General features: G+C 40.5%; 1 protein-coding gene across 5 annotated transcripts in view; it reads right to left on the reverse strand.

Moving 5' to 3' along the window:
- The window catches only part of KHDRBS3 (KH RNA binding domain containing, signal transduction associated 3), a 127,612-nt gene that overhangs the window by 15,218 nt on the left and 85,935 nt on the right, over window positions 1-26,459 (reverse strand). For 4 of the 5 annotated variants that reach the window (XM_066579065.1, XM_066579066.1, XM_066579062.1 and 1 more), the window contains 4 exons: window positions 23,248-23,330; window positions 8,447-8,505; window positions 5,292-5,438; window positions 3,864-3,920 (listed from right to left, as the gene is read on the reverse strand). In XM_066579065.1, coding sequence (XP_066435162.1) covers window positions 5,347-5,438; window positions 8,447-8,505; window positions 23,248-23,330 — 234 coding nt within the window. In that variant the 3' untranslated portion in view covers window positions 3,864-3,920; window positions 5,292-5,346. Of the gene's footprint in view, window positions 1-3,863; window positions 3,921-4,856; window positions 5,439-8,446; window positions 8,506-23,247; window positions 23,331-26,459 lie in introns of those variants that run through there. The other variant, XM_066579063.1, reaches the window with a different exon arrangement.

The raw sequence follows: 26,459 nt of genomic DNA on the forward strand, positions 1-26,459 counted from the left end.
TTACAACCAGTCCATCCATGCATCTCTGACCTGATATCTTGATACCTCCTCACATCTCAAGTCTACAACTTGTCCACCTGCATACATTTCTGATCTCCAGTTCACAGCCTGTCTTCTCCATACATCTGACCAAATATTCTGATAACTCCCAATAGAATCTCCTATACAGGATGTACTGAAAAAGCCAGATCCAGAGCTCTATCCTAATACTAGTGTCCTATGCTGAGATAACAATAGCGTACTTCAATAGGAAGGCATGGATGCGCTACACAATGATATGTTGCATGGGTCACTGTGGGCCCTGGAACATGGATTACAGTTTTGTGTTGTGGCCAATGTAAGAGAGACAGTAAAGCCTAAATTTGAAAAGTTTAAGCATGTAACAAGCAGAAATCCACTTTCCTGTGGGACCGCTGATATAACTGAAGTAAGGAAAGCAAACTCAAAGTGGCCCCCTTCTGCTAGGATAGGAGCACTTCATCCAGGAAGTAATCCACTGTCTACTGCAGGAGATTCAGGTACCGATCTGCTTTTAAGAGTCCGTGGAAAAAACAGGTCCAACAAGGTGATTGCACCAAATACCAACCCACACACTGATATTAGCATTATCTTTTGATTGGGTTGTGCCCTTGCTGGTAATTTACACTGCAACGTTGCTTAGCTGTTCAACAGCCTTGCAATAATAGGGTCAGCCCTGGGCTGCACTGTTGAATGGTTCCATGCATGTATCATAGCAGAAGGCGGCTATTAAGTAAACTACTGAGTCCCATGGAACTTAGATGCAGAAAGCAGATTTCTGCTTCTCAAATGCTACTCTTAAACTTTTGGGTTTCACTTTCTCTCTTACAGGTGACCATGTGCCATTCCATCCTGTAGCACATCCATGTACACCATTGGTATTTGCATATAGGCATACAGGATACCAGTATTGGGATATAGCATTGGATTAGTCTCTCTCAGTATACCCTGTATACAACCCATCTCCCCCATATATCTTTGATACAGTATCCTCATTGCTCCCCACATGTAATCTCTGGTGTATACATGACATTTTGGTTATGGTTTGCCAAAGACACATGAGAGATGCAAGTCTGTTAAGAAAAAAAAGACAGGTTTTATTGGATGGACATAAAGTACTTTTTTCCCCTGCAAAATAAAAACTATTGGGGATATTTATCACAGTGAATGCCAGCCAACATACGATGACAAATATATGCCAAAAGAACAACCACCAATTAAAGACCTTCAGAAGGTGGAAAAATGAATTCAGGAAATATGCTGAGGAAAACCTGCTGCAGTCTGCAATAGAAATGCAATTTAGGAAACAAAGTGAAAACAAAGCCATATATGATGCCATCGAGGGGCTACATTAAAGTCCAGATGTCCTCTCAATTAAGAAATTGTAACTGGTGATGAAAAGTTTGCAACTCACTCATGACCAATTGGCAGCTTGACCGGCCTTGGTTTTGCTAAGTGAAATGAGGGAAAATTCAATTCCCAACTGCAAAACGAGAAAATTCAGCTTCATATTAGGAAATTTGGCTGAAGTGAATTTTCCCCTTATAAGACCATTGAGTATGAAATATTTTAGTGCTAAAGGTTTTGTAGGAAGAATCTCAAAGACCATCTAAATTTGAGATATTGTGGTTGGGAAGAATATAAACTTTTAAAACGCTTTTGTTACCGATATGATTGTTTATTTTTCACACTACCTATGGAACTATCAAGGCGTTTCTTTACAGCCATGAACCAGATACTCTCTCTTTGTTTGGGCACAAATAGGTAGGACCTTTGGCCTCCCAGATATCTTTGATTACTATCTGGCTATGCATGTCTCCCAACTAGCTCCATGTTGGAGGCCTGAAACACAGAAACATTGGGTTCATATGGAGAGTTACCCAGCATGTCCTGTCTCAACCAAATCCTGACTTGTAATTCATTTGTGGAATTTACCTTCACCCTCTTGTCTTTCCCTGTTGACTTGCATATCACTAAAAGGCATTTAAACAGTTTCACAGGACCATGCAAAACCTCAGAGTGCTCGCTTGAAGGACTAGATTTTCCCAGATTTGTTCCAGCATTCTATTCCCTACTTCAATACCTCTGGGTGGAGTTCCTTATGTATTTCTATTCTGGTGCTACCATTGCATGGAGAATCTCTTGTTTAATATGAGCAGTTATCTTCCCGTTATTTTCTGACTCCCGGGGACTATTAAAAAATACCTACAAGTACAACACTTAGGTATCCATAAACCTTCATTGTTTTGTGGCAATTCAAATATATTTAAGATAGATTTCTTAGGAGAAATCAGCGGCCTAAAGCATATTTATACTTCAATACATGAGCACATATTTCCAAAAAACATATCCACTAAGAGAATGGAGGAAGGCGTTAACTCAAGAATTTAGTAATAAAGAGTCAAGGCAAGCTTTTCACCTGACTCAAAGCTCTGCAATGTAGTTCCGATGTGGAAACATTAACGGAAATTACATTGTGATGGTATTTACACCAGTTCATCAGGCTCAAATACACCCCAATTGTATGGCTGATTGCTGGGAGGCGCTGTGGCAGTAAGGGAATCCTACTTCGTATCTTATGGAGCTGCCCGCTTCTTCAGCAATATTGGGACTCGTTTTTTTAGAAACCCATGATCACTCAAAGAGGATAATAAAAAAACAAAAAACAAATCTTAACATTGCCGAATATTGGCTCACACATCAATCAAATTGAAATTCCGAGTATTGGGATGTAAAATATTGGCATTACCAAATCTTTTCATACTGAGACAGAGGAAAAGCTTAGATATCCCCAATATAAGAGAAACTGTTACTTCGATCAGACATTTATGAAGAATGCTCGCCTGCAATGGCTTTATGCTTGTTATATTTCATTATGTATGGAATGCTTGGATGTCCAGCGGCCACTGCATGTTGGGATGATTGCAACTGTTCCTTCCATGGTAAATCCTTGTGCAACTTCTATCTAACTGACAAATATCTGGAACTTTGACTGCAGTAATTACTTTTGGTTTTTACACCTTGTATCTTCCCATTTACTTACTTTTGGTGTATTGGAATAAATGTTTTACATTTCCCTTCCCTGCATTGATTCAAGCAATTTACGACTTATTTGTATGACATTGTATGTGCTACAAATCACTATTTTGTACATGAAAGCTAACGACTAAGCATGTTGCAATTTGTTTCAATAGTATTAAATTTTTAAAACCAATATTTTAGTGCAGAACCATCACAGATTTAAAAGGGAATTTCCAAAGAGTTAAAAAAAATTGGTTTGGTCAGGGAAAAAAATAAATTAAAAAAAAGCAATACTCACTAGTCAGATATCTGCCAGTCTAGCACAACCAAAGAAGCTACAGAAGTTATATACCACCATTCATTGTGCTTAGCCAATCACTTGCTTCAGTGGTGATGGGGTCATGTTCAACCTGTGACTGCTGAAGTTAGTGATTAGCAGAGTAGTCAAATGTCCAGTGAATGGTATGTGACCACCACAGGTTCTTCTGCCTTGGGAGTGGTAGAGACTTGGGCTCCTGTGCTGGACATGGGGAGGTGGAGGCATCAGAGTTGTGGGTATTGCTTATTTGTTATTTTAACACATCCCTATGTATAGAACTTTATTCAATTCCAGAAAGCCCCCTTTGTCATATTCAGGGAAATATAGCTTCACAATAGCCAATTTATCCATTCCAGACAAAGGAATAATACAATAAAATTATATTTTTCTCAACTAAAGCTAGTATAAATAAAAGATATTCCAAATCACTCAAAATAGATTACTCAAACTGCCATGTAAAATTTACAAAACCGGGTCAAATTTTGATGATTCAAAGTAAACTTACCTAAAATTCAAAAAGCCCATTAGTTTCAGTCCTGTTCTTCTATTTTTTACCTGCTTCCTGGGAAAAAAATAAATGAATTAAAATGTATTTAAAAAATTAAAAGAAAAAAAAAATATATATTTTTTCATAAATCTTTTTAAACAAAGTTATAAAAAATAGCATTAGCAAATTTAGAAGTTAACTTTACCTCTGCTGATTACTAAAGTTTATGGACAAAAGAATTTGCAAACAGCTAGTTATGAAATTTTACAGATGATTTTATGGAGAACACTGAAGTTTTTTTAATGTAATTAGATCCAAAAAATTAAAAAAAGTTTAAAATGGTCATTTAGGGGCCTTAAAGTCACAAAAATGAAACTTTCTAATTGATAGTGCACCTGCTTTTTATGGTTTATATTAAAGAGAAATTAATGAATATTAAAATCTTATTGGATTGATTTACCTTTGCAAATGAAGATCGTTTTAAGGGTTAGACATCCTCTGCCACGGATGAAAGCGACCTCAATTACTCATGTCAGAAAGTCTTTAAAAGCTTTGTGCTAATTGCTCCCATCACGGTACGAAGTTCTCATTAAGGAATCAAAATTCTTATAAATTCCAAAGTTGCACTAGTGAAAAAATGCTCAACAAAATGAAAACTCACATTTTAACCAGAAAACTCAAAATCTAATTTAAAACCATTTTTAAATACATTATTTGGTTTGCATTGTTTTAATATGGTTCTTAAGCAGATCAATAACCATTTATACAGCCTTTAAACCTAAAGTGATGATGTGAATGTGTTTTAATTTTATACCAGATTTTAAAGACAAGTCGTACAAGTGTTTAGTGTGAACCTTTTAAAAATAGCAATGTTAAGAATATTCCCTGTTTACCACTATTTAATTTTTTTTTACAAAAATAGCGCAGAAAATTACCTTTTCACACACATTTTTTTTCTTTCAAAAGTTTATTAGTATTAAGCAACAGTAAACTTTGCTCAACACTACAGTACATTTCAAGACTCGTTACAAAAAGATACCACATTATTTCCATTTGTGATTTTTTTTTTTCATTTATGCAGATTTACAAGAGAAAAATGTAGCAAATCGTTAAAATAAAGCTGATATAACTTAAGTTGGTCAAAACCCTTTAAAATAAAAAGGTTACGATTATGTTAACGGAATGGATTAACATGTTTAGTCGATCTAACCGGTTTAACACTAGTTAAAAGTTAAATTCATCCTTTTGACCACCTAGTTTCAAATACAGACTACTGTATATAACAAGGTTGGTTTACAATTGGTTGGTTCATTTGGTCTTTCAATGGTAAATCAAAAATTAACAAAGAAAAAAAAGAACGAAATGGTTTAGTCTCAGTCCATCCATTCATTCACGTTTAGAACGGTTTTAATAAAAAGGTAATGAGCGTTCATAGAAAAAAATTACTTTGAACAGTAAACAGGGCTGGAGAAGAGGGCATAATTCACGTCAGACTGTACAATCAGTATCTTGCATATGGTTGATCTCTGTAGGCTCCTTTTGTGGCTCTTGAGGTAATAGCCTTGTGTCTCGAATTTGCCCAATCATCTTGTCCTAAAAAAATGAATTCAATTTTAAAGTTTGTATTGCATTGCAACATTTTTATTTAATTTTTTTAAGAGAAAGAAAGTCAATGTTAACTATAAAAAGGGTACAATTTCTATAAAGCCAATATCTATAGGGCTTGTGCCGAGTTGGCGTATGAACATGTTCGCCTCAGGCACTGCATTCTGAAAGGGGTTCTATGTCCAAGCACAACCTCTTTGAAAAGGCTGTCTTATGAAAACAGCCCTTTTTCTCAAAATCGTACCAGAAACCACCAGTGATAAGGTGTTGTTTTTTTTTTTGCCCATGGACAAATAGTCCCTCCATATGTGTAGTATTATATGCCAGGCATTCAAACGAATGACCGATTATGCAATCCTTTGATGACTAGAGTTTCTCAGAGTAGATCCCCCTCTTATTTTAGGGTTTTTTTTTCTTCTTACAGCCTTTCATTGATGACGCCCCTTTAAGCTAAAAAAATTAAAAAAATTAGCAAAAACCTGTTTAGGGAATATTTACTCCTGTTTAAAAATTACTCATGAATGTTAATGTTCAAACTTGACCAAACACTGTACAATGTATTAAAAAAATAATGACTAAACTGTCAAGACTAATGTTAAGAGAACTAAACAAGTCTTCCTCCTCCTCAAGAAATATATGTTCTACATAAATAAATATTCTGAAGAGACAAGGATAGGAGGAAGCATGGTAGCTCAGTGGTTAGCACTGTTGGAGTCCAGGTTCAAACCTGACCAAGAACAAAATCTACTTGTATCCATGGTTTCCCTTTGTTTGTGGACATTTTTCTTCAAAATAATCACCTTTATTTATATAGCGCATATATTTATTTTAGGAGGAAGAACAAGCAGCATGATAGCTCAGTGGTTAACATTGTTATCTTGCAGGTTCAAATCTGATCAAGGACAACATCATGACATCCTCCCACAAGCAGTGTCCTGGAGTTGAATAAAGGCGATTATGAGAGACAGAAATGACATATAAACTCCATGCAGATGTTGTCCGATTTGAACCTAGGACCTCAGCACTACAAGGCAACAGTGCTAATCACTAAGCCACAGGACGAGAAGAGGCACAGGAACTGGCACCAGTGGTGAAGGTTCAAGCCAAACTAATGCGGACAACCAAATGTCTTTCCAAAACAAACTGGCTGAACCAAACTTTTCAAAAAAGCTTGCTCCTTTCTATTCGAGAGCTCAAGCAGTGTCATGTCCTATTACTTACTACACCATTCTATGTTATTTCTATGGAAAAACCTATTTAAAAGAGAAATGCAGAATAGAATATTCTAAAAATAAAACTATTACAATTAGATTTAAAAAAACTGTAAATCAGCTATCAGATGCCCTCCCTAAACCTTCTTACCATTTGACTAGATGGTTAAAAGTCTTCTACTGAGCATATTGATTAACATCCACAGTGCAGCGAGAAAAAAAAGGAGTTGACTTCTATGTTAATGACTTCTAAGGACTATTTGGTAGAAAGCATTCCAATATAGAAGCTATTGGAAGCTTGGGTTTCACAAGTGTTTTGCCCAGTGAATAAAGGCACAAAACCAGTTTACTAACTAGTCTGTTCATCTCAAAAAGGATTCTCATCTCAAAGAAAACAGTTTTCAGAGGACAGACCTCAAAATACCTGTCCAAGATGCAAGAAGATGGAAAAGCCTAAATAAAGGCATTGCTAAAGATTTGGATGTACTTCAATCAACGACTAGATAACTACAAATGGAAGAAAATTCAGGACTGCTTGCTATTCTTCCTAGGTGTTGACTTCCCGTTAAGATCACTCGAAGAGCACAATGATCAATCCTAAAAGAGGCGAGAAAGAACTCAAGGGGTACAATCAAAGACCTATAAAAGACACTACCGTACAGCAAAAACCTCGACAATTAGAAAAACCAGTGAACTAGAATAGTGTCCCTCGAAGGACACCAAGAAGGGAGCAACTGCTGATGGCTATAAAAAAATAAATATTGTAGCCCATCTCAATTTTGCCAAAGACCACCTGGATACTCCCCAGTGCTTCTGGGAAATGTTCTATGGACCAATACTAGGATGGACAATGATCGGTTTGGAGAAAAAAAAAATAAAAATAACACTGCACACATACGCCATATGCAACTGTGAACCCAGGTAGAAGGGGAATCATGATTTGGGGCCGCTTTGCTGCCTCAGGGTCTGGATGCTTTGCAATCACTGAGAAAAATGACATTTAAAAAGGTGGATAAAAACATTTGACAGGAGAATGCAAAGGCAGCCATCCATGTCTTCAAGCTAAAATATCTTGGGGAGGTGGGGGTGCATCAAAGTGTGAGCCAAATCACACAAGTTAAATCAACTGGAGAATGGTTGAAAACGATTTGTGCTTTGAAATGATCAAATAAACGTTTTGACCTGAACCCTACGCAGATGCTGCGGCATGACCTATAGAACACTATGAAAGGAAGGCATTCCAGAAATATTGATGAACTGAAATATTTTCATGGAGAAATGATTTAAAAAGCTTCAACATTGTATAAAGATTCACAGCTGCAGAAAATGTTTGGTGGAGGCAACTGCAGCTAAAGGTGATCTAGAGGTTATTAAATTCAATGGTTCACTTATTTTTTTTTCCCCTGCATGGTGGAGAATTACACAATGTGCTCAATAAGAGACAAACTGTACAGCTGTCTGTGTGTTATTGGTTAGATTGTTACCCAGGTCACCGTTCTAGACACAGAATCAGACATTTTATTAGCAATCAGTGCAGAAATCCAGCTCATTCCACAGGGTTCACTTATTTTTTCCTAAAACCGTAGATGCTGTATACATCTGCCTTGAATATTAACCTCAATCTTTTTAAACCTAAGGAATCAAGGTTTAACCGACTCGATGCCAATTATGCCAGCATTCGAGAATGTGCAGCTGTTTGTTGGCCTCCATGAACGTTGGCACGGGCCATCAATAATGTCATTACTGCCATTTGAATCACAAAATGTATATTTCTCATCTACTCACCATATGAGTCATAGGACTCTTCTCCAAGCCCATGTCCATAATCATAATAATCCCCCGTGCTGAAAGATTAAAAAAACAAACACTTAATGACTTCATATAGATCATTCCAGAAGAGGTCATGTTCACATAGTAGTTTTTGGTGAGGTTTTTGAATGCATGCAGCATTTTTATGTTCTACCAAAACCAGAAAACTAGGAATGTATTAAATCAATGACTACTGAATTTTGTATATAAAACCGAGGCTATGAACATAAACTGCATTGTGTTGTACATGTATACATTTTATTGCTAGAAACTTGTCAGAAGCTCACAAAACTTATAAAACCAGCAACTTTAATAGATGAAAATAAACTAAAGCGGTAGATAATACAACTAACGCCTTATTACAATCACTTGGCATGCTCTAAAGGGCTTATATCCCAAACAGACTTTTAGCGCCTATCCTATGGGTATGTGAACAATTAATTGCTAGAGGGTCTCACTGCTGAAGCCTCTGCTGATCCCAAGAATGGGTGTCCCATGCCCCTCTCTCCTTTCCACTGTGGGCTCACTGCATCCCCCACAGCCAGGAGGAGACTGAATGGGGCCGGCAGTCACGCACGTCCTGTGCTGCTCCATTCATTTTAATGGGACTCCCAGAGATGGCCAAATACAAGCACTCAGGCATTTCCATCAGCCTCACTCAAGATGAGTAGATTGGCATTGCACATGTGTGACCATCAGTCCAACCTCCTCCGCACTGTAAGGATGCAGAAAGCCCAGTGTCATGAGAAGATGGGGCATGGGACCCCCTTCTCAGGATTAGTGGGGATCTCAATGGTTACTGGACAACCCCACTTCAATAGAGTCCTATGCATTCAAATAAACTGAACTATACTTGCCCCTCCCTGCTGCCACCAGGATCCAGCGCTGCAGCCCCCTGTTGTCCTGATGTTCATGACAAATGTCACATGAAAAAAAGGTAACCGCTGCATCATCATGTTCCTGAACTCCTGGCATTGTAGCACTCAGGATGTGAGCAAGGAGAATGAGGGAGGATGCAGCAGTCACCTGATTTCCTGTGACATCATCACAAACACTGGGACCACAGCCAGGCTGCAGCGCTGAATCATGTCGGCAGTGGGGAGGTAAGTATAGTTCAGTTTATTATTTTAAAACAGACTGCTTTATTGAAGAAGGGTTGTCCAGTAAGCAGAAACCCCTTTAAAGTGCTTTTACACATGCTGGTATAGAAATAAAAGAAAAAGATTGAGTGGAGTAACCTTCAGATAAAATCACTAAATTTGCCAAAAAAGATCTTAGTTTATCAAAACAACCTGGCTCTTATCCATAAACTAAGATGTTTTGGGCATTACAGTGAGCTTTCCACATGCTGGTGGCATCGGTAGTCCGGCAATTGGACGAAAACAGGTTTCACCTATAGTTGCCATGCAAAAAATAAATGCATTAAAAAACATGGCAATTCAGGATAAAACTGGGGCTTTGTGCATCGGTTGTGTCTACCGGTACCTACTAGTAGGCAAACATTCATCATAAGACATACATACTTCTGTCCAATTACAGTAGGACCAATTTTAAATGTCTAACTAGCCAGTTGATCTCATGAAAAGTCTAAAAGCGGTCTGCCAAAATCACATGATTTGAGTATGATTGTAACATGTGAAAAACAAGTAGTATAGGGAATAGGAGGGTTTTATTTTATAAAAATATCAAAATTGATGAAAAATAATAAAATTGTATTCTAGTTAAATATATTGGGTGGTGAATAGTCCCATCAGACCTGTCTGGAAGGAGGTTGCAAATACATTGTCCCCGCCCCAAAAAGAGCAATTTTGATACACTTTTTTGAGTTAAAGCCATTAGTGGATTCAATCAAGAACAAATGAGAAATCTAAAAATAAAAAGCTTTATTAAACGCTGGACTGTGTCTAAGCCGACTGCACAAAAGCGAATGCGCTAATGTCGACATCACTCATTCGCTGGTTCAAACGAGAATTAGCTAGTCTAAAAGGACCAACGCATTTTAGGTTAGGCCAACCTAAGTAAATATTTTTACTAATAGACCAAGCAGCCAGTTTTTTGTATGAATTGTCCAACTTATCAATTGTCTCCTTAAATGTAAAAAAAATGTAGCTATATACAGTAAACTAAAACATAATCCTTTCTAGGCGCTTCTCCCTCCCCCCCCCCGTCAATGACCTTTGAGCCAACACCCCACTAGCTTCCTCTGGAGAAGGGAGTCCTACACGTGTTCTTACCACCCAACAAAGGGAATTGGGCAAGTAGGATTGGACCTTCTCTCCCCGAGGGCTGCAGTTTAACCATATGTTCTCACCTTTACTTAGAGCCGAAATAGAATAAAACTGTACCAAAAGTCAATCTGGTTATCAACACCAACAACTGAGGAATGCAGCATTTTTTCCCAATTTCCTTTTTCTTGTCTTGACTTTTTTCTAATATCCTAGTAGTGTAACCTACATCCTGAGGACAGGGCTCTCAGCTTGACATGTTAACTCTACGGCATCTGTCAGGTCTGAGAATGGCCGATCAGAAGTGCCTCAGTAGCCATTTTACTGCTATTAAGCAGATGGCAATGCTAAATCCAAATGATGTAGTGCAGATCTCTAGTGGCTTCCATATTTGTATAGCAATTTTTCAAACCATCCAATATAAATCTTCTAGAAAACATAAAATGGAAAGTAGACAAACACTTCTGTTCTGTTACTGAGGTCCATACGGCTTCCATAAATGGGACGTAAATCAATCAGAAGTGGCCGTACGGCAGGCTTTACAGGCTACGACTGGTGCAGAATATTCACGACATCAACTGCAACATTCAAGTCTGTTAAGCAAAGCCTTGGTAACTAGAATGAGAGCTTTAAGGTTCTGCTCCAAGATTAGAGGACTACAAGGCATTTATAAAGGGGAACTACATTTCTAAAGGGGTTGCTTATTTTCATTTTCTTCTCCCCATGTTTAAAACAAATAACTCATCCTGCAGAAAACAAGCAGCGAAAATTAAGTTATGATTTTTGGTGCTACCATTTAAAATACCGTATAATGTATTGGAGAACTTAACCTCTTAATGACCAACCATATTTCTTGACGGCAGCTGCATGAGAAGACTGTTGCTTGCTCTACTGCGAGTGACCGAAGAAACCTTGAATCCCCGATGTTTAACCCTTTAGAGGCTGTGGTCAGTGTGACTGCGGCATGTAAAAGGGTGACAGAGGGAGGAGACTCCCTCTGTTACCCATCGCACACCCACAATGTGATTGCGAGGTTGCGATGAGTTGCTATGGCACCCGGAGGCTTAAGTACAGCACTACAGTTTTAGATGAATGATAAAATATGGTGCGAGTCAAGTCCCCTAGTGGGGCAAAAATAAAAAGTAAAAAGACACCAAAACCCCACCTTTCCCTCTTTAGTATATAAAACAAAAAAAACAACAAAAGCACGTGGCATTGCTGCATTCAGAATGATCCAGAGGAAAAAGGACATTTACCAACCAGTGCACATTATGAAAATTTTTTTTACAAAAAACATGGCAAAAAGTGTTTTTTTTTACCTGTCTTGTTTTATAAAAAAAAAATATATAATTGAAAGTGATCAAAATGTTTCATGGATCAACAAATGTTACCAATAAACAGTATAACTCATTCTGCAAAAGAAAAAAAAAAACCTTTCACAGCACAGTTGACAAAAAAAAAAAGTTAGGGGTCTTTGAATGCAATGATTAAGAATACATATTAAAAAAAAAAAAAGTTGCAAAAAGCCGCTATATAAAATTTTGGTGTTGACATAGCCGTACTGGCCTGCAGAATTAACACACGGGGAACACTGTTAAAAATAAGAGAATTGCAGATTTTGTTAATCTCTCTAAAAAAAAAAAAAAAAAAGAAGATAAAAAACAATCGAAGTGTTGCATGTTCCCAAAAATTGTATAAATGAAGACTAGGAGTTCATTCTTTAAAAAAAAAGCAAAAAAAAAAAACAACTTGTAAATCTCAGTTAATAGAAAAATAAAAATGAAAAATGCTACGGCTCGTGGAATGCGGCAGCACAAGAAAATTTTTAAGTGTTTATGTAAAATAAATAGTAAAACAGTATAAACTTTGTATCCCCAGAATCATCCTGAGCTAGACAATAATATCACATGCTTTATTTTGCACAATGAATGCTGTAAAAATGTAATCCAAAAAATATAAAGTTTCCCGAACCCCCTTAAAAAAATGTTTAAAAAAAAAATCATAAAAATTATACAATACATTATATGTACCTAAAAATTATGCCATTAAAAAATACAACTTGCCCAACAAAAAACATGGCTAGGTCAACAGAAAAGATAGAAAGCTACGGCTCGTGGAATGCGACGATAAAGAAAATTTTAAAATGAGTTGGTCATTAAGGTGCAAAACAGGCTTGGTCACTAAGGGGGTTAAATATTTCTGAGTGGGGTGAATCAGAAATGCCATCTTTTGCCCTTAGGGAGGGCACCTAGATAGTGAGTGAGGAGACTTAAAAGGCCATTCATGCTACTCTGGGTAATATGCAAATAAAGGAGATGGAACAATACCTCCACAGTGCCACCTAATGAAAGGCAGTATTCCTTCAAGTCAATGTTAGACTCTTTATACAAGCCTTGTAACAATGATCAGGAATTGAAAGCAAAGCCAGAACCCATGCACAGACAGCTGTTATGGGGTGTTTTCCCCTCATCACTGTACAGGAGGAGTCTGGCTTTGCTAGAGCGAGGCCTGTGACAGGGGTCAGAAACTCTATATATGTTCTCCTTAGGAAGAGCACCTAGACAGCGAGTGAGAAGACTGAAAAGGCCATTCATGCTTCTCTGGGTGATATGCAAATAAGGAAAATAGTGTTTGGCTTTGCTAGAGCGAGACCTGTGATGTGGGTCAGACTCCTCCTGTACACTGATGAGTAGCAAACACCCCAAAACAGCTGCCTGTACATAGAGTCTGGCTTTGCTTTCAATTCCCAGTCATTGTTACAAGGCTTGTATGAACAGTCTAACACTGACTTGAAGAAATGCTGCCTTCCAATAGGTGGCACTGTGGAAGTATTGTTCTATCTCCTTTATTTGCATAGGTGGGGTGAAACAAAAAAACACCAACCCCCCCCCCCCCTTTCAAGAAATGGTTACTTCTACAGAGTTTGTAGTGATGTGCTACCTTAATTCTGTTGGCGAGTACAATTATGGTGACACCAAGTTTATATCGTTTATTCAATAGTGCTTAAAAAAAAATCTCTTAAAATATCTTTCAGTTACCATTTTTTGACCCTCAACTTTATTTTTCATTCAATGCCGTGATGTGAAGGCTTGGTTTTCCTGGAGCGACCGGATGGCATTCACTGTGCAGGATAAATGTCATACTTTTATAAATTAAAAGCTTTAAGGATGGAGAAATACTAATTTTATGCAACGACGGAATTTTTTAAAAACTTTTACTAATGATTTTTAGTTTTTTTTTTTGGGCAGATTTCAATTAACAATTGTCATACCGATTCTGCCATCACACGGCCAAATGTCTGACCATTGTCTGTGTATAGCATCCCTCACTCTCCACCTCGCCATACCGTGCACATCTCCAGCCCCTTTACCTTCTGTATCACCCATTACCTGTAGTATGTAAGCTCGTTGGAGCAGGACCCTCACCCCTATTGTTTCCATTAGCTGATTACTATGTAACCGTGGTTCTGTAATTTTTGTCTTTTTGTATTCCCCGTCTATGCAAGCGCTGCAAAATATGTTGGCGCTATACAAATAAAGATTATTATTGCTTAGCGCATACTGCAATACTGAAGTATATTGTATTTCACAAGCGTTCTATTAAGCCTGTCACAGGCAGGGCTTAAACCGCAAACATCCACAGCGGGGCTCAAGGCCTTCATAAGTTCACAGGCTGCTATGACGAATGGACAGCTACCAGTGATCTCATTGTGGGTAAGCAGTTTGCTGGGCCTTTTAAATACTGTGGTGAGTTCTGAAGGGTTAACTGCTGGGATCAGAGTTATCCCCAATCCAGGCAGCTGCAGCCCGGTATCGGCCGACTGACAGCCAACACCCACCATCTATAGAGCAGACTTGGCTCCTAAGCCGGCTCTATACAATGACCCTTGACATCAGCTTTTCAGAAATGTGTTTAAGGGATTGACTCATTTATAAAGCCAATTATTCAAATGGCATTGTAGTTAATACCAAGTCAATAGGGAGTTTCTGTAGTCAGGATCCTCCTCTGTGGACCAGAGTGAAGGATTACAAAGACCGCCTCTCACTTTGGAGAACCCACCCTGTCCTATATTAGGCAGCACGTTGATTTGAATGGACACTGTATAATGCTCAATTTCCCCTGCGGTGGTGCTGCTGCTGCAGGGGATTTGAACACTTCCTGCCAGGTTTCCCCACAGATTACTGTGAATCACTTGGGATCCCAGTAGGAAAAAGCTCTGTGAATTGACTATTATCAAAGGACCCCTGCAACTAGTTTAGCCATGATATATTAAGGCTGGGTCCTCATTCATCAGTTGTGTCCAACCAGTATTTTCAAGTCAGGGCCGGAAACTGCTGATGCCTTTTGGGTGCATTTGTTTCTTCAGTCTTGGGGCCATAGCTGTCAGAAAATTACTTTATGCAGCATTTTTCTATTTGGCATGAAGACCAAGGTACTGAATGTCTTGAACTGTCCCACAGAAAACTAGTTTCCCTCCAGAGTTTTACTACAATGCTGGAGGGGAAACGAAACTGGAGGGCTGGACATACGGGACCACCACCTTAATTTGGGTTATAATATCCATTTAAAAAGTACTTATTCACATTCCTAAGTGAGTCAATTTGCTAGCCATTTCCAATAAGCCATTGTCTACATGTAACTACCATCATCAGTTTGTTTCACCCATCGATTACATTCTGTTCCCATGATCTATTGCAGCTCCTATTTTTGTCCTTTTCTTAATAGTCTTGTTCTACGCTTCATATAATTGCTAGTTTGATGGTCCAGTTGTTACATTTCTGCAATTCTTGGGAATATTTGAGTACTGGGATAAACCATTAATATCCAGGAAAAGTGACAAATGAACTTGCGCTCGACTAAGGAAACTGACTGCAGCAGAAGCCCTCCTCTGTTGCTCTAAGCTCCACCTCCAACTAAATCCCTTAATTACCCTGGAGCTTTGCTCAAATAGTACTTTACAGTTTAGCCCCTTCAGAAAGGGGTGCACTATTCTAAAGACTCCATGGCCACCTAGAATAGGACTAGAGCTATAGTTTAAGACTTGTTTGAAAGCCAAGAGTTGGTAGCCCTATTCTAGGCAGAGATCGAACATGTTAGATTGGGAGATGCAGGCACTAAACTTTCAGCTGTCACTTCAAGCATGCAGAGCAGAGAGGGAGGAGCAGGAAGAGAAGGAGCCGTCATTCTCCTGTCCTCTTTGTGAGGCTGCAAATTATATCAAGGACAGGGGTAACGGATTGCTGACCAAGTTATCACACCCCTACTTTGCTCTCCCATTGCTAAGACAAGAAAAGGAGTGAACAGAGTACTTTTTCATCTAATCAATCTTCTGTGCCCAATTAGTTTTTTTTATTGACTCTACAACCTATTTAACCCTTCAACTGCCACGGTCAATGCTAACCGTGGCACCCAAGTGATTCTATATGAGAAACAAAAAAGCAAAGATATCGCATAACAGAAAAAGTTTATTAGTGAAAAAAGTAGCAAAAAACCCTACATAACAGTTATCTCCGTTTCCATACAATTCATATTACAAAATAGTAAAACATAAAAAGGCAGTTTTTTATTTTTTAAAGTCTCCAAAATGGCATTTTTCTGTTCATCTTTCCTCCCAAAAACAGGATCAATAAGCAATCAAAAAGTCACCAGTGCAAACCACAAGTCATCCCACAAAAACAAACCATTATCCAGCTACATCAACAGAAAAGTAAAAAGGTTTTCGGTCTTGGAATGCAGCAACATGGAAAGAAGTCCTATGCTAACATTAAGTATTTACATTTTACAAAAGTAGCAAAAAAACATAACTATATAAATTTTGTATAATTGTAATTTAAACCTATAGAATTAAAAGTTATCAGTAGTGACGAGAGATTAAATAACTGGTTTGTGTTGGTATCGGGCCGATTTCATGAGAATCATTTTTGTAAATAGGGACGTTGATTCCGACTCCTGTTAAAGTCGATAGAAGTAAAATTCGAGCTCACTAATTTACATTCCAGAGAGTCCCAATGCAGCCAAAGCCCCACAAATTGCACGGGAATACGGCTAAATATCTGGAGAATATAGTTTTATTCCCCAAAATTGGCTAAAGTAGTGTACAGTGGAGTAGGAGTCAATCGTAGCAGAAGGGCATCACTAAAAACAAAAGGCCGCCTACATAGGGTCTCGCAGATCAAAAATTGCACCAAAGACGACAGCAGTTGGGCTGCTTGGTTTAAAGTCATGTCATAAATTTTACAAGGAGAAATTCTGCCAGTGAACACTCCAGCACGGACCTGCTCCAAGCAACAGCTACAAAATGTTTTGCTATGCAAGTCAGCAGGTGTGCTGCTTCTTTTAAAAGCAAATTTCATAAATTTGGGTGAACACAATACAAACCTGGGCCTCCGCCAGGGAAACTCAGCAGTTACCAAAAATTATGCCAAGGGAGATAGCAGGTGGGGTGTTTGTTTTAAAGGCAATGTCAAAGCTAGCCAAGGACAAATTCTACCAACTTTTAACACAACAGCCAAGTACCGGCCTTCTCCAAGGAAGGGCTATAGACCTACAGCTGTTTATTCTGTTTTAGAACATTTTGGGGGAAGAAGGAAACCTTGCAGAATCAGAAGGAGAGCAGCAGCTCCACCACCCAACAACTGCACCTTGTGGTAGAGTAGAATTTGCTCCTCTTGGAGATGTGAGAGCTGTAGCTCTGTATTCACATATTGACAATTTTTCTTTTGAAAGAAAAGGAGGAGGCGGAAACATGTAGGCAGAACAGGAGAAGGCCAGCAGCACCACCACAAGGATCAGCATCTCGAGGGCACAGCGTGGTCCTTGCCAACATGCCAAATATACATTTATATCAATTTTTACTCACATGTGACTAAATCAGTAAAATCTGCCATGGGTGTGCAGTAGTCAGGTGAAGTGCACGCATGGTTCATTTGTAAAAAAATGACATGAGATCCACATTGTCTGTGGACAGGCAGATGTGTCTGCAAGTTATCACACCCCCAGCTTTGCAGAACACCCTTTGGCAGCGGGGCAGTCTAACACCTCTATAGTATGTTCCTTGTGGTGTTGAGTAGTGGTCAGACGGTTGGGAGATTGGTACCCCTTCTTCCTCCTCCTCCGCCTCCGCCTGTGACAACGTGTCATTGTCCCTAAGGCCCTGTAGCATCTGTTCCAACACCCAAACAGGGATGGTCACACTGATTAGTGCGTTATCACAACTGACCATTTTGGTCACTTCCTCAAAGCAGGTTAAAATGGCACATATCTTTGATCTGCAGCCCCTCTACAGGTGTCAGGTTGCAAACCTTCCCACATCTGCTAATGGCATACATCATCTGGTACTTTGTGATCACTCTGCTGTTGGCTTAGCCTCTGCAACAATGCAATTTCACAGTGTAGGCACCTCAAAGATGAGTCTGTTGGGTGGTAGCCCGAACTGTCGCTGCACCTCCATCAGACAAGAGATGGCTGGGTGTGAATGATGAAACTGCAATTACAGTTTCTTGGATTTTCCAGCACTGGATGTAAACCTGGGTAATTGTTTAAGAAGCGCTGCACTACCAGGTTTATCACATCGGCCAGCTACGGTGTGTGTGAGATTGCAGAGACAAAGGGCTGCCAGCAGGTTGGCCCCATTGTCACACATGACCATCCCTGGCTTCCGTTTGTGCGGGGTCAGCCACATGTTCGCTTGGGCCTGCAAAGCCATCAACAGCTCTTCAGCCATGTAGCTGTGCCCCCCTAGACATAGGATTTATGATGTGGAGGGTAGTATGAAGAGGTGAAGAAGGAGGAGGAGAGGGGTGACTAGGGGACAGACAAGGATGAATGTCCCACAACTCTAGGGGGTATAATGAAATGTAGACCACCACTTTTGGCTTCATGCCCCACCTGCAGGACAGTAACCCAGTGTTCTTTAGGACATGTAGCACTCCTGGCCATGCTTGCAGCCACAAACAGCGTTCAACATCAGGGACACTATCACGCACATGGCGGTGAAGAGCAGGAACAGCTTTTTGGTCAAAGAAATGGTGGCTGGACATGTGGTACTGTTGGTTAGTATGGAGCATTACGTTGCTGAAGGTGTCTGTGTCCACAAGCCAGAAGGGCAGCATTTCCATTTCAAGCATTCAGACTCTGCTTCTGGATGGTTGGAGGTGGTATTTTTCCTTACGTGGTCATTGCTGGGGAATGGAGGGCTAGCTGCTGACCTAGGACATGCTGGAATAGATATCAATGACAGTGAAAGTAGTGGTGGCTCAACTTTTGCTCTCCCTGTTTCCCACTCCTGGCTCTGAAGCCTACAGCCAGATCATCGATTGTGAAGGAGAGGCCTGAAGTGGCTCTCGGTGCTCAAAGAACACTGCATGAACAGAGAGGGAAACGGAGAAAATGACAGTTGCTGCCGAAGAAGAGGGAGCAGGATGGGACGGACTCTTTGCCCTCTGGCTAGGTTGGCTCTCCAAAGCAACAGGTGGTGGGGTTCATGTGACTGTTCGTACATGTTGTGTTGATGTGGTTTAGGTTTCTGCCATGTTTTAAACACTTACCGCTCTTTTGTCATCACCTATGATTTCAAAGAATGCCCAGGCTGCACACGTCATATGAGCGGACTCGCTCTGGTGAGAGATGGACTAGTAACTTTGAATTATTTCCCGCACCAAAGAGTAGTTTGTCTGTCTGCTTTGCTGCTATATTCGTTGACAGCAGCAGAAATATCCTCTCCCCCAATGTACAGACCAGGTTTTATACAGGCATATAAACGTGATGCAGCTTCTTTCTCTGCTCCCTCCAACAGAACTTCATTTAAGTTCTCTGCTGGTATATAAGCTTTCACCCTCAGCAATATATCTTCTGTGGAATATCTGTCACTATCAATAATGTGTTCTATGTAGAGGCTATAAAAAGGTCTACACACCATCTTAAAATGTCAACTTTGTGTCATGTTAAAAAAAAAAACCCTCAACAAAGCTGAATCATTTGAGATTTCCACCTTCCGTGTGACCCGTTATCTGTACAATTCCATTGAAGAACAAGACGAAATCTTTTTGGGTGAAAAAAAAATGCAGTTGCATCTCTAGTGTGGCGCCCTCTTCAGGTCACCCACAGATCCTCAATGCAATTCAGTTTTGGGCTCTGGCTGGGCCATTCCAAAACTGAACTTCTGGTGAAGAAATTCTTTTGTTGATTTGGAGGACTGCTTTGGGTTTTTGTGCTGAAAGGTGAAATTCCTCTTAATCTTTGTTTTTAAGCAGATGTTTTTGTGCCAAAAATCAACTGATATTTGGGACTGTTTATAATTCATCTACCTTGACTAAAGCCCCAGCTCCAGCAGCAGAAAAACAGCCTTAAAGCTTAATGCTGCCTCCACAATCTTCACTGCAGGTATGGTGTTATATTGGGGTTTGGGGCCAAACATACCTTTTGGAATTCTGGCCAAAAAGTTCACCCTTGGTCTCAGACCAGAACGCATTCTCCCACATACTTCTAGCAGATTTTATGGAGGTTTTAGGCATTCTGCTAGGACAGCCCTGGGGCCTTTCAGAAGGCCCCGGCTGCCATGACACTCGCATGAGTCCCTGTGATCTCATCAGCATCTAAAGGGTTAACAGCTCCAATGAGCCACAGGGCTTATCAGAGCTGTTGCCGGTGGGTGTCTGTTGTAAGAAACAGCCCACGATGTATGGAGGGAGATCGTCGCACGATCTCTCATCATTCATGTCCTGCAACTTCAGGACACAAACACACAATAGGACAGTCACTAAGGGGCTAAAAGTAAAATGACTGCTGGTTACCCTGTGCCTATGTTACATATGGCTAGGTCATGTGATGCAGGCATCCAATGAAACTGCTGCCCACATGCAAGATGGACACATTTGGTGACATCAGCAAGGCGCCCTGGCAGCTGATTAGCTGTACACTGATCCCTGCAGCAGGTATTATGGAAAATTCAATTTTTCCACAATTTTCTCCAAAATATGGTTTGGACTAACTCAATTTGATCTTTTTGAAAATCATGACGATATTACCACCTGGCTAGTCAAGATTAACACTAGCTATCAGGTCATTTACACTGCTTACAAGATTGTTTTTTTTTGCAATTCCCACCGCCTATAAAACTTATCCAATGCATCATATGAACACGGACATGGGTCCTATAAAAGCCTACAACTCATCATGCAGAATAGAAGGTCTCATACAGCAAGAAGGAATGAGGAAGGAAAAAGTATGACAGCTAGAACAGAGGAGGAAACCTTTTTACTGGCCCATGGGGGCGGGGTTCCAAGACTAAAGAAAAAAAAGACACACGCACACACGCACGCACACACACACGCACACACACGGTGCAGAAAAGTATGAAAGAAAAAACACTCCAGCAACTCCCTGACCAGCATTGGAGATTCAGTGCCCACTGCTCAGAACTAGGAAGCCGCCGCCGGGCGGTCACATGCAATACATTGCTTACCCAATCGCAGGCTTCATCATCCATGGAAGAATCAGCGCTGAAGCCGGTGGTTAGTTACGGATACATGTACATAATGTAACAATGAATAGGATGCGACTACCAGCTTCTTCACTGTTCTGAGCGACAGGCACTGGGGTTCCAGCGCTGGATGGAGGACCACTAGAGGGGATTATGTAACTTAACGTTTCTAAGCCAGTGAATTTTTTTTGGCTGTAGTTTTTTTAAAAGTCTGGCCACTTTCCAACTGACAATCTGTTCTCTGGATAGGCCATCAGTAGAGATGAGTGAGCACCAAAATGCTCGAGTGCTCGTTACTCGAATCGAACTTTCAGTGATGCTCGAGAGTTCGTTTTGAGTAACGAACCCCATTGAAGTCAATGGGCGACTCGAGCATTTTTGTATATGACTGGTGCTCCGCTAAGGTCTTCATTTGTGAAAATGTGTAAAAATGAAAAAAAATATATATACTCACCTTTCCGCTGCAGCCGGAGTTCAGCCGCGTCTGTCCGGCAGTTCTCCTGAACTGCTTTCTGTAGTATTCAGCAGGTGGGGATTTAAAATCCCCGCCTGCTGAATGAGCTGCCTCTGATTGGTCACAGCCTCACCAATCAGAGGCAGCTCTCACTCACCCATTCATGAATTCATGAATGGGTGAGTGAGTGCTGCCTCTGATTGGCTCAGCGCAGGGACCAATCAGGGGCAGCTCTCAGCTGAATTCATGAATGGGTGAGTGAGAGCTGCCTCTGATTGGTGAGGCTGTGACCAATCAGAGGCAGCTCATTCAGCAGGCGGGGATTTAAAATCCTCGCCTGCTGACTACTCACAGCAGTACAGGAGAACTGCCGGCCGGCCGCGGCTGAACTCCGTCTGCCGGGACAGGGTGAGTATATTTTTTTTTTACTTTTTACACATTTCTGGATGAATTTCAGGGAAGGGCTTATATTTTTAAGCCCTTCCCGAAAATTCATCCCGCGCTCGCCGGCAGCCCATTGCTTTCAATGAAGCCGGCTGTATTGCCGGCTCCATTGAATTCAATGGTCAGTGCTCGTTTAATCGAGACGAGTACCGCGTGGTGCTCGTCACGAGTAACGAGCATCTCGAGCACCCTAATACTCAAACGAGCATCAAGCTCGGACGAGTATGCTCGCTCATCTCTAGCCATCAGTAATATTGGACAATGGTCCGCTGCTTGGGATCACTGTCCATCAGCTGATGTGGCCCACTCTCCAGTACAGCGGGCCATAGTCCTCATGAATGCACAGGGGAGAAAGTGAGAGCGGTGACTTCACTTCCATAGAAATCAATGAGTGCCGGTTGCTGCTGCACTACTTGTTCCCGTTACGGACATCCTGTCCGTGGTAAGAAGTAGAATAGCAGCGCAGATTGAGCACAATGAGAGTGAAGCTGCCGCCTCCACTTCCTCCCGTTTGCCGATATCGACATCCGGCTCACTGTACTGGGCAGCCGGCTGGATGATCAGCTGACGATCGGCTAAAATCTGTTACATGACTAAAAGGTTAAATGCATCCATGAGTTCTGCATCCGATACAAATCAAAAATCTATATGGCAAAAAAAAAAAAAAAAAGAGTTGTCCAAGAGTTCTTCCCGATCTTAATGTGGCTGGTCAGGGGTTAATCCATCCGTTTACTGCCTGTCAGCCCAACTAGGAAAAGAGCAGGAGGAAATGATCTCGCGTTTTCTGCAAGACTTCTCCAAACGGTCCATGCCCGCAGCGGGCTGACGCATTGTAGTGTTACTTCTGTTCATTTTGAGGTTTGCGATTCCTTTAAATGGTCATTTTTCCCTCAAACAGGAGCAAATGTTAAGCAGGAAAAATAAAGGCGCAAACGGCGAGAATCTGTTTTCTAACGCTCAACAGTTTTTTCTTCCAGTGAATGCCACAGTTCAATAGCTCAGAAATGTCCCAGGAGCACCAGAGCTACGAGGGAAAATGCCCGGAAAGCAGGTTGGAATATGTTCTCATTATAATAATGAACGGCAATGCTCGCAAAGAAACAAATACCTCCATAACCAAAAACTGCAGAGTCAGCAGGAAATACGAGAACAAGCAGTGCGCCGCTCCACTCACCTCTGTACTTGTGAATTATAGCTGTTATCGTAAGAATCATAGCTCGGATCGTCGTACGCCGTTCCGTAACCGTCATCGTAATCCTAGAATTAAAGAAATATATTTATAGAGACAATGTCATAAAATCAGACACATTGCTGGAAGCTTCTAGACTCCAGCGGGACATCTGCACCGGGGCCCCCGCCTACCAGGCTCCATTCAGAATACTGATGTTTTCTCATGTAGCTAAAGGGACCTGCGGGGCCCCTTAAGGCTCAGATAGGACTTTCTTATTCGCCCCCCTATAATGATGCCCTACTTGAAATTTATTGACTCACATCAACATCTGTCCTCGCTTCACTCTGCAGCTGAATTTACACAAAAACTCTGCCAAACAAAGGAGTCGCTTTCCTTCCCTTCATTTTCCATTCAGATGCAACAACTCCCTGTAGACATCAAGTTTCTTGTTTATTACTGTGACCTTCTTAGCAATACTGCGCTCGGCGCGCCTCAAAACAGGCATACAAGGAGAATAAAAAAAGCGTGGGAGCGACCAAGTTACTCCGGCGTACAGTCACAGAAGATGGAAACAAAAAGTTCAGATTTAAGAGTGGCAACAGGAAATCAATAACTAGAGATTGTGTTTGTAAGCAGGAGAATTGTTTAGGTTTCTGCTGATACATTTTGTTTTGTGTTTCTATTCTATATCATTGGGTTCTATATATGAATCATTTCTTTAACCCCCCTACAGATGAGGATGAGCTCCGTTTGCTCTGCCGGAAAAGGACATTACAGTTTTGGACAAATAGAACTTGTTCTAATTCTAATTAGAAAAGAGTATTGGCTTTAAAATAACACCAAAATAACGTCTGAAGCACCGATAGAATCGAAGCTAGAGCCATTTGAAGTTGGGTTGGGAATACCCAATTTACAGCTGTTATTTCAGTCAATGTGTGCAGAAGAAAGAGGGAGGGGATGAGCAGGCAGCACAGAAGATCTGAGATCCCCTGTATATCTTCCTGTCCCAGGGGAGGGGGTGACATGGACTTATCACCCTTCCATCAATTAGAGAAGATATATTTGCTCTCTCACTGCTACATGAGGGCCTTTTCCCCAGAAAAGAAGTGAAAAAGAGGAAGACTTGCTGAGCACAGGAGGATTCTCTGCACAGTTTAACTCCATAGATGCTGCAGTCATTACTGACCGCAGCAGCTAAATGTTTTTACACAAAATGTAAAAGTTTCTCCCCTTATGCAAGGCTTTAAAATATTGAAAAAAATATATATAAAAACTAAAGAGACGGCACTCCTAATTGGCATCGTCACGTCTATAACAAGCCATACTATAAAATATTACATTACTTGTCCAGCATGGAAAAAAAAAAAAAAAAAAAAAAAGCTAAAATAGCCATTTTCCCATCTAGCTTCTCTACAACTGGAATAAAAAGTAATCAAAGCATTGTATATAAATCCAGATGGTATCAATAAAAACTAAAAGTCGTCCAACCAAAAACAAGCCCTCATACAGCACTGTCGAAGGAAAAAGAAAAATGCTCCGATCCTGGAATGTGAGGTCACAAAAAAAGTTTATATTGTGCAGAAACCTTTATAAATGTGTGTTGTCGTAATCGTACCGACCCATAGAACATTATATAATATGGTGAACGCGGTCAACATTTTTTTAAAAAACTAGTTTTTTCCCATTATCCCCAGCAAAAAAAATTATCAAAGTTAAACTTCATACATTAAATGTACCCCAAATCAGCTCCTTTAAAAACTAGAACTTGTCCCAAAAAATACAAAGTGTCATACAGCTACACTGAAAAAAGTTCTAACCAACGGCTCTTAGAGATATAACAAATTTTAGCCCTAAGGGGTCAAAAATGCACGCGAGGCGACTCAGTTCTGCGCTAAATATTTATATTTACATGAGACACTCAAGATCTTCAATTAAAAACATGACTTTTTTTGAAGGTTTTTTCCAAATTTTGTGTGACTGTTAGGAGGTTAGCGAGCTTGTTATGTTCCTATGTCAGCAGGTCTGGCTGCATAGCTTTGTAGCTGCGGCCCCGTGGACTGCAACAATGTATTTTTGTTTGTACTACCCCCCCCCCCCCATCCCCCAGAATGGACTTAAATTCTGCTCCCAGTGCTTATGAATGTATCAAGTAGGTGGTCGCCACCACTTGGTATCAATGGGTGGCATTAGACTTAATGGAATGAGAGGTGGGGACCGCCCACTTGACACATATCCACTGCCGGGAGCCAAATCTAAGATATGCCTATACAGCGTTCTAAACAAAAAAGGAAGACATTGTTGGAGTCAGCAGGGCCAAAGCAGGAAAGCTCTACAGCCAGCCCCGCATGAGGATACAACAGGTCCTCCTTAAAGAGTGTTCTTTAAAAACACATTAAAATGGTCCAAAAATGCAAATTGTGATATATCCAGCATTGGTCAGCTGACAGCCTGTCATGTGAGTGAACCAGCCAATCAAGATGTGGAGTGCAGTAGCAATCAATGACTGCAATACATATACCCCCATAAAATCACAATTAAATATGATTTAAACCCAGCTGTTAACAAGTCTATGCAGGAATGGGGCCAAGTATACACAGACGCTAATCAGATTAGTAGGGAACTAACTGAAAGGTCACTCACATATATTAACGCAAGTCATAAAACTCACAGTCCATTGACAGATATTTCAAACCTGTCATCAATGTTCTTTGTGAGCCACCCTGGAAAAAACGGATACCCAGAAGCCACTCAATTCTGAAGATACAAACAGGACTCAATTGCACCTATTGTAGTCCTACGTAATCCCTTCCTAAACAGCGGAGACTTCGCTCTGAAAAGAGTGACCCTGCATCCAATGACTGCGCTGCTATCAATCTGTTATACCCCACACAATGTATTCTCCTAGAGTGATACATGAAGCCTCAAGTATAGGGAGAGCGTTTAGGCAGGGATTCAGTAGGACTACGATAGGGACGGAGGATTCCTGTAAATACCTTCATAATTAAGTAGTTTCTGGATTTTCCCTTTCCCAGTATAGGATGGCTCACAGAGAAGAACTCGATGACCAGGTTTGAAATATCAGTCAATGGACTGCGAGTATAACTCAGAGTTTTATTACTGGTATTAATATATGTGCAGTGATTTTTCAGTGGTTCCCCTACTAATCTGATATTTATCATCTGTGTAGATCCAGTACCATTGTGGTGGCCCGAAGT

Source organism: Eleutherodactylus coqui, chromosome 9 (genome assembly GCF_035609145.1).
Source record: "Eleutherodactylus coqui strain aEleCoq1 chromosome 9, aEleCoq1.hap1, whole genome shotgun sequence".
Taxonomy (NCBI): domain Eukaryota; kingdom Metazoa; phylum Chordata; class Amphibia; order Anura; family Eleutherodactylidae; genus Eleutherodactylus; species Eleutherodactylus coqui.